At 35.5% G+C, this 8,785-nt stretch overlaps 1 protein-coding gene and 3 long non-coding RNA genes across 5 annotated transcripts; 3 read left to right on the top strand and 1 right to left on the bottom strand.

Annotated features, from left to right (window-relative positions):
- The first annotated feature begins 243 nt into the window (after positions 1 to 243).
- LOC123469438 lies at positions 244 to 2,630 on the top strand. The gene is made up of 3 exons (XR_006642709.1): positions 244 to 254; positions 1,711 to 1,714; positions 2,467 to 2,630. It is a non-coding gene; the product is annotated as an uncharacterized LOC123469438 (long non-coding RNA).
- On the top strand, positions 1,180 to 1,611 carry LOC123469435. Its single transcript, XR_006642708.1, has 2 exons — positions 1,180 to 1,295; positions 1,416 to 1,611. It is a non-coding gene; the product is annotated as an uncharacterized LOC123469435 (long non-coding RNA).
- Positions 2,440 to 8,739, bottom strand: LOC123469413 (uracil phosphoribosyltransferase homolog). The gene is given in 9 exon segments (XM_045168386.1): positions 2,440 to 2,533; positions 2,588 to 2,644; positions 2,646 to 2,719; positions 3,213 to 3,243; positions 3,246 to 3,359; positions 3,441 to 3,590; positions 3,653 to 3,695; positions 3,919 to 4,118; positions 8,586 to 8,739. Coding segments are annotated over 8 exon segments (648 nt in total). The 5' UTR covers positions 4,023 to 4,118; positions 8,586 to 8,739; the 3' UTR covers positions 2,440 to 2,458.
- On the top strand, positions 6,843 to 7,874 carry LOC123469431. 2 transcript variants are annotated; one of them, XR_006642705.1, is made up of 4 exons: positions 6,843 to 6,867; positions 6,927 to 7,015; positions 7,088 to 7,454; positions 7,517 to 7,874. It is a non-coding gene; the product is annotated as an uncharacterized LOC123469431 (long non-coding RNA). The 2 variants fall into 2 exon arrangements; XR_006642704.1 differs by lacking the exon at positions 6,843 to 6,867 and having other exon boundaries at positions 6,874 to 7,015.
- Positions 8,740 to 8,785: the final 46 nt, after the last annotated feature.

The following is an 8,785-nucleotide window of genomic DNA, read 5'->3' as shown; positions in this document are numbered from 1 at the left end:
AATTAGATGTTTTCTGTATTCCTGGTCGTTTGAAATCTACGTTTTCATTGAATGTTTTCTGGCCCCTTTACTTTTTCTTTTCTTATCAATATGGTGGTGTTTGATGATCATCGGAGATCATCACCAATCATTGAACCCTCGTAATGAAAATATTGTTCAGACAGGAAATCCAGTAGGTTTCTGAATGGATTGTCCCTAATGCCGATTATCTCGCTTTTCGTAAAATAAAAAAGGCATGGAACTTTCAGACGTTTGTTATATAATTAAAAATAATAAATTGCCTTCGCCTGACCGAAAATACAGCAAAGAAAAAAAATCACTGGGATAAAAAAAAATCTTCGAAACGGAAATCTGCTATATCAGATGTAGTTCTACGATTGAACCGTTAAATGAAAAATCCCGCTTGCCATCCTGTAAAAGAAGATCATGGTAAACGAGATGACACCGTAAAGTAATCAAAGAAATAGAATACAAGCATAAACACGAATCTATTTATTATCTTTATTTTAAAATCTGGTACAAATGTGTTTGTTATTCGGTAATATTTGTGATGTATGTTTTTAACTGCATTAAATTAAAAAAATTACTTTACGTTACTGGGTTATGTCTATTCCTGCTGACGTTTATCTTAGTTTCTTTCGAAATCGTCTTTTTGCAAAATTGTTGTTCTAGTGATGCAAATTTTCCCTTGTCGGCACATCGAACGGATAAGTCAGAAATGATTGATCCCAAGACTATTTAATTTTCTAACATTTGTTTTTGTCGGTTATTTGAATTTCGACTAATCACGTTTTCATAGATAGCTTTAATTCAGATCTTGTTCCAGAATAACTTATACATAAAAAAATTTAAAGAAACAAAACTATGAGTGACAACTTTGACTTTTCGGAGGAAATTTTTTAAAGCTAAGTGAAAAAAATGATATTCGGCAATTGAAATTTATCGGAAAACTATCGATCTTCCTCGATGACTGGCTAATTCGTTAAGATTTTCCGCCAGATTCGCTGCTGACATGTCGAATTTTTAAGACGTCAGTGTTACAATTCTCATGTTGGTAAATCCAGTATATTTTCTTACGGTTCCTCTGGCAAAATCCACCTGACGTATGTCTAGTTGTAGAAGGCGGAAGTCAGGGAAAATTGTGTGAACAGATTCGACCTCCAAATGAAACAATGGAAAACGAAACGATGATTCGCGAAGGAGGAAACGCAATGTGCCTTGGCCGTCAGCGAAAAGAGGAAATGTGCGCAATCAGCAAATAGAAATTGAAAAGAAAGACACGTTCAATTTCCAAGGTAACCGAGGCCATATATTGTATCTAAATCGTTGACGTCACAAGACCTTATTTGTTTTGTACCAGTCGTAGATTAAGTGCTATAGCGCTTTAACAACTTAACTTAACTTACTTCCTATAGGAATACCCCATTTGTGTCATGGATGAAGACATATTCGGTATTTGATGAAATAAATGAATGTATGAGCTTCATCACTGTACGCGATGTCAAAATTACTGAAAATATTGTAATCAATTATAATATTTCAAGGATAATGTTTGTTTTCTCATTTGTTGTAACTTTTTAAGAATTGAAATACAGGTTTTTGATAACTGCATGAGTGCATGTGATATGTTGGAAATATTCTAAAAATAGTTTCAAGGGGTACGACTCCGATCGCCCACACTTTCAGTTTTTACCCCTCCCCCTTTTTTAGGCTCGTGTTACTACCTGAAAAGCATAAATTTCTTGTGCACTAGAACTGAAACGAATTTCACCGTTGACTGGAATCTACAAAGATATTTTAGAATTTCATTGGAAAAAAGATGTTGATCACTGTTCTAAAAATATAGCTGTTCGAGAATTAGACCCTATTGACAATGTCCTATTCTGTAAAATTTCCTGATTTCACTGCATGCAAAGCAAGGAAAGTAAAAAAAAATGTATGCTTTGGTCAACTTTGTTTTCTTTCTTCCTTTATTTTTTTTCTAGCAAAAACATTTAATTGCATTTGAATCTAATATATTTGCCTCAAATATTCTCAGAGAAGGCTTTCCCTAATTTTCCCGATTTTTCCGCTATATTCAATGATTGGCATTTCTAGTTGTGTGAGGATGCAGATATTTTCTGATTTTCTCGTTTAAAATTTTACTCTACTTTTGCTAAAATGCAACATGCTGTTAAATGGTAAGATTACATAGAAACAACATTATAAAACATGGAAAGCAGATTATAAAGCACGTTTAAGTCTGGTTCGAAGTGCCCAAAAAGAAAGGAACTGAAACGATTACTGGACAGCAGATATGTTTTAAAAAATTACTTTCATAGTTAAGTAATAAACACTCATCCCTGTTGAGTTTGTAAAATAAACACCATAAAAAATCTTCAAAGTTGTTACTTTCTATACCGATCATTTACCTTATACGAATAAATCTAACAATACAAGTTTGTTTATTAAATTGTATTTAATCAGTTCCGAAGTATTTCTGTCCAAAGTGATTAGGTGCAACTGGATGAATCTCAGAAGTCAAGATTTTCATCTATACGAACAAAAATTCATTTTCGTTCAAATTCAGACGTATCTCAACACTTACCTGAGGAAAGGCTGTTACTATTGTTTGGGTTGCTGGAGGAGTACAGAAAAGGTTAGCAAAGGACAATATTTTCCTCCAGCACCGAATGATCCTTTAGAACGCTAACTGCTTTAACGACAGTATTGCCCGTACCTGGTAAGATGAATATAGATTTACTCCTAAAATTTTAAAGCCGGTAATGCACGGCAGTAGAGTGGATTATGCAAACACCAATTTCAAATACTAGTTGTTACTTGTTTTACTAGTATCTTACTAGTAAAACATGGTTTTAGTTCACAAACGTATTTGTATGGCCAAACTAATGAAATGGTTGGAAATCATACAAAAATCTAGAAGAGATTCACGATTCTTTGGCCAGAGTTATACAAACACAAGCGTAAATAAATATTTATCGTCGATTTGAAAGCCTTTTAAATGCATATTTGACTAAAACTTTCCCCATAGGCAATATGTTCGTAAATACATAATAAAACTTTGGCCACGGTATCTAAGTGCGGTAAAACCTATAATCGCGTCAGTCGATACCATGATATAAGCCGGAATATGTACTACGGGCACATTCGCGGAGTGGACAAATTTAGGTCGAACTGCTCTGTAGGGATACCATTAATATTTAAATACTCACTCATGATCGGATACATAAGAAGAACTTTTCTTTTTGTGAAATGTCTTCAGGAAACTTAGCATAAACAACTTTAGCTTCATGGGTATCATGATCTGAGTCAATCAAAATTTTCCCAATTCTCATTGATCTACAGCAATCCCTAAGTCCCTTTTTAATGAAAGACAAACTATTAAAATAGAAAATAAACAAATAGGAAAGATGTCTTCATAAGCTTTTGGACATACATACCTGTTCCATAGCTTCTCCACTTCTGACGATGGACACCCCACAATTTCCCTTTTCAAATTGCAAACCATCATATGGAAATCCTATAGGAGTTACAACTGTGCAAGGTGAATAGGGAAGCTGGTTTAAGCTTTCCTCTATAACAAGACGAATCTAGATAAAAAAATCTTAAAAATGAGAATGCCCAGAAATCTAAATGAAAAGGCTATGCATACCAATCTGTCAGCATAAAATTTGAAATCATTTCGACTAGTATTCCTATAAAATTGTTGGAACAAAAACATGAATAAGTTGTTAGTTGGTTGAAAAAATTCCAGAATTGAAACACTTCTTAAATTAGTTGTCAGTATTGGCACACAAAAGTGGCCCAGTTGTTGATTCTGCAACAAGGTGTAAAACTATTTTTAGTTCACATAGAGTCAATCATATCATATGAAAACTAAACAGTTAGAGTAACTAAAAAATATATAAACAAAAACACCTGTCACGAATTATGGTCTGTAGTTCACATGTCTGGTCATTCCTCTTGAGAACGCGAAAATTCGGACCAAAATCCTCATGAACAACAGAGTTTAGCTCAGACATTACTCAATGAAGGAAGGATCAAAGTTATCAAGGTCTTTGCTATTTATATTAAATGTTTCTTCCGTGTCACCAACGAGATACACTGACCGACGCAAGAGGCGTTTTCCGGGTTCCTTGCTGTCTCTGGGAATTCCCAGAGAGAACAACACAGTCTTCACCAGTGAACTGATACTGATCCGATTCCGTGTCGTTAAAAAACGGATTTTTTGAGGGCCGTAGAACGGATTGGTTTCCGTTCTCTAACGCTAGAGTCGCATGAAGGCAATAACGTTATGCCTACCCTCTAGCGCCTCTAGCTGATTCATAATCGGATTCGTTTCAGTTAACCGATTTTTGACAAAGCAGCGCGTTGTTCAAATCAGTGAGCGGACCCGTTTCCGTTCACAGATCCGTTTCAGTTTATTATCAACTTGTTTTTATAATAAGAAGCGCTAAATAATAAAAACGCTAAATAATTCCCGCCATCGTGCTCGACGGCGATTGGTTGATTAATTTTTACATATTCGGGAAACAAAACCTTATTTCTAACATTTCCGTGGGCATCAGCGTAATCTTTGTGATCTGAGAATCACGAAAATGGTATACTATTTAATTGATTTTATCAAAGATAAGTAATCGAACAGTTAGCTTAAAGTTTGGGTGTGTAAGCTCAGCCCCCTCCTCTTTAAGTCTGAAAATGGAATAATAATAATCTGAAAAAGAATAAAGCGGTAGGCTGCATAGCATTAGGCCTGTGCGCGTGAAAAAGCGTTCGCGTGAAAAAGCGTTCGCGTGAAAAAGCGTTCGCGTGAATCATACGGGCATAGACAGAAAAGTGATTGTTTTTCAATTCATATTCGGATTCAGCGTACAAAGTTGAATACAGACTATAAATTTTAATATTATCGAAGGTAGTTTGTATAGTATAATATGCGTTTGCGTGATAAAGTGTTTGGCGTGAATTACACGTACATGCCTTTATAACGGATTGTTTTTTAATTCAGATATAAATTCAGCGTAAAAAGTTAAATAAATGCTATTAATTTTAATGTTATCGAAGGTAATTTGCATTGAGTAATATGCGCCAGCGTGAAAAAGCGTTCGGCGTGAATTACACGGATATAGATAGAAAAGTGATTGTTTTTGAAATCATATTTGAATTCAGCGTAAAAAGTTGAATAAATGCTATTAATTTTATTGTTATCGAAGGTAGTTAGCATTGAGTAATATGCGCCAGCGTGAAAAAGCGTTCGGGCGTGAATTACACGGATATAGATAGAAAAGTGATTGTTTTTGAATTCAGATTCGGATTCAGTGTAAAAAATTGAGTACATCTAATGGTTTCATAAATTTGGCGGGAGTTTGCCGTTTGTGACGAAAAAAAAATCTCGCAAAAAGTCGCCTAGATAAGGAAAGAGAATTGGGTCGTTTGGTTTCTATGAAAAATTTTGTCAAAAACGAATAACTCCCCCCGCTAACACCAAAAACAATGAAATTAATGCTGAATATTCAACTTTTTACGCTGAATTCAAAAATGAATTCAAAAACAATCACTTTTCTATCTATATCCGTGTAATTCACGCCCGAACGCTTTTTCACGCTGGCGCATATTACTCAATGCTAACTACCTTCGATAACAATAAAATTAATAGCATTTATTCAACTTTTTACGCTGAATTCAAATATGATTTCAAAAACAATCACTTTTCTATCTATATCCGTGTAATTCACGCCGAACGCTTTTTCACGCTGGCGCATATTACTCAATGCAAATTACCTTCGATAACATTAAAATTAATAGCATTTATTTAACTTTTTACGCTGAATTTATATCTGAATTAAAAAACAATCCGTTATAAAGGCATGTACGTGTAATTCACGCCAAACACTTTATCACGCAAACGCATATTATACTATACAAACTACCTTCGATAATATTAAAATTTATAGTCTGTATTCAACTTTGTACGCTGAATCCGAATATGAATTGAAAAACAATCACTTTTCTGTCTATGCCCGTATGATTCACGCGAACGCTTTTTCACGCGAACGCTTTTTCACGCGAACGCTTTTTCACGCGCACAGGCCTAATGCTATGCAGCCTACCGCTTTATTCTTTTTCAGATTATTATTATTCCATTTTCAGACTTAAAGAGGAGGGGGCTGAGCTTACACACCCAAACTTTAAGCTAACTGTTCGATTACTTATCTTTGATAAAATCAATTAAATAGTATACCATTTTCGTGATTCTCAGATCACAAAGATTACGCTGATGCCCACGGAAATGTTAGAAATAAGGTTTTGTTTCCCGAATATGTAAAAATTAATCAACCAATCGCCGTCGAGCACGATGGCGGGAATTATTTAGCGTTTTTATTATTTAGCGCTTCTTATTATAAAAACAAGTTGATAATAAACTGAAACGGATCTGTGAACGGAAACGGGTCCGCTCACTGATTTGAACAACGCGCTGCTTTGTCAAAAATCGGTTAACTGAAACGAATCCGATTATGAATCAGCTAGAGGCGCTAGAGGGTAGGCATAACGTTATTGCCTTCATGCGACTCTAGCGTTAGAGAACGGAAACCAATCCGTTCTACGGCCCTCAAAAAATCCGTTTTTTAACGACACGGAATCGGATCAGTATCAGTTCACTGGTGAAGACTGTGTTGGAGAGAAAGCCAGATTGCGCGGATAATTCTAAGGAAAATCGCGTTCCTGAGTCCTAGCAGAAGAAAAATATTTTCCGCCAATGCCATTGGTTGCTACAGGTTCTTTTTGTTTTTTTTGTTTTCACTTTTTGACAGCTAATTTCAACTGCTATTGCCTAAGAAAAAAGTGCAATAGCTTTCGAAACCAAGAAAGGTAATTTTTTCAACAAAAATAAGTAATTGCTACTCCTAACCAAATTAAATATACTGCAGCTTCTTTCTAGTTCAGCTGTACCACATAATTTATTGTCATTCCAACTTACTTTAGGAACGTATTGTGAGACAAATAGGAAAAAAAACAGGTAATAGAGTAAAAATGTAATAACTAATTATATTGAGTTTCATGCCATAGCATTTTCTTCCTGTTTTTGTAGGGAAATGGTATCCCAAATGAGTCTGGTTAACTTGGTTGCACATCGTACTAGTTGTCATGGGATGGAAAGCTGCAGCGTTAAGACAGTTCCATCATTCAGCCAGGAAAAGGAAGTAAGTATACAATTCTAATAACTATTATCATCTTATTACCCCTAGGAATGCCTGCGTTCTGCTGTTGCTGCTAACAAGGAAAATGCATACCTGGTTGCCGACGGCATGATTACAGCCGAAGAAGCCGCATCCGCGGAAGCAGCAATAACAAAAAGTGATCTCCTACCTCAAACAAAAAAGAAAAAGCTAGGATCAAGCGCAAAATTGTTGACAGAAGTTGTTTCCAATTTGGAAGATTTTAAGTCATTAGAGATGGTAAGTACAGTTACAATGTTGGTTTTGCGAGACATGTATTTTACTAACTTTGTTTTTATTAGAAAAAAATGGAAATGTTTGAAAGGAGGCAGAAAGAGCGGGATGAACAAACAGCTAAAAGAGACTTGTACATACGGGAAACGGAGGCCCAAAAAATCAAAATAGCAAGTTCTTTAGTGGACGTGTTAAGTTCCCTCGTTCGCAAAAAAAACAAAAAAACAAAAAATAGAAAAAGGTTTCCATCTTCTTCCAGCTCAGAATCATCTTGAATGATGTTACAATACAGCTGTTACCTGTAAAGAACACTACAGAAAAATTAGTGAAAACATACCAAGACAAATAACACCCATCTACTGACACTAATTGTATTTTCCTCTCTGATAGATGCTCAATACAAGCTATTTGAATAATCACTAAAAATGCTTTTGTAACTAGTCGGACAACTCCTGTTGCCATTAATTGTTTCAAATGGGACGTAGAACATCCTTGTTAGCAGCAACAGCAGAACGCAGGCATTCCTAGGGGTAATAAGATGATAATAGTTATTAGAATTGTATACTTACTTCCTTTTCCTGGCTGAATGATGGAACTGTCTTAACGCTGCAGCTTTCCATCCCATGACAACTAGTACGATGTGCAACCAAGTTAACCAGACTCATTTGGGATACCATTTCCCTACAAAAACAGGAAGAAAATGCTATGGCATGAAACTCAATATAATTAGTTATTACATTTTTACTCTATTACCTGTTTTTTTTCCTATTTGTCTCACAATACGTTCCTAAAGTAAGTTGGAATGACAATAAATTATGTGGTACAGCTGAACTAGAAAGAAGCTGCAGTATATTTAATTTGGTTAGGAGTAGCAATTACTTATTTTTGTTGAAAAAATTACCTTTCTTGGTTTCCGAAAGCTATTGCACTTTTTTCTTAGGCAATAGCAGTTGAAATTAGCTGTCAAAAAGTGAAAACAAAAAAAAACAAAAGAACCTGTAGCAACCAATGGCATTGGCGGAAAATATTTTTCTTCTGCTAGGACTCAGGAACGCGATTTTCCTTAGAATTATCCGCGCAATCTGGCTTTCTCTCTGGGAATTCCCAGAGACAGCAAGAACCCGGAAAACGCCTAAGGCTATAGCTCTTCGGTACTTTCTGATATGCCGATACCTTGCCCGAGAGCAACATGCCCGTCAACTCAGAAGTAGAGTAGTACTGCCATGAAGATGAAGGAGTATTAACGGCGGTACCTTCTGCATTGGAGAGCTTTGACTGTTTGAGCTATGTATGTTAAGCTCCATAGATGGCGTGGCAGCTGAACAGTCTGAAATTTG

Source organism: Daphnia magna, linkage group LG1 (assembly GCF_020631705.1).
Source record: "Daphnia magna isolate NIES linkage group LG1, ASM2063170v1.1, whole genome shotgun sequence".
In the NCBI taxonomy this organism is placed as follows: Eukaryota; Metazoa; Arthropoda; class Branchiopoda; order Diplostraca; family Daphniidae; genus Daphnia; species Daphnia magna.
The sequence above is the reverse complement of the archived record's forward strand: the minus strand, read 5'-3'. Positions and strand labels throughout refer to the sequence as shown.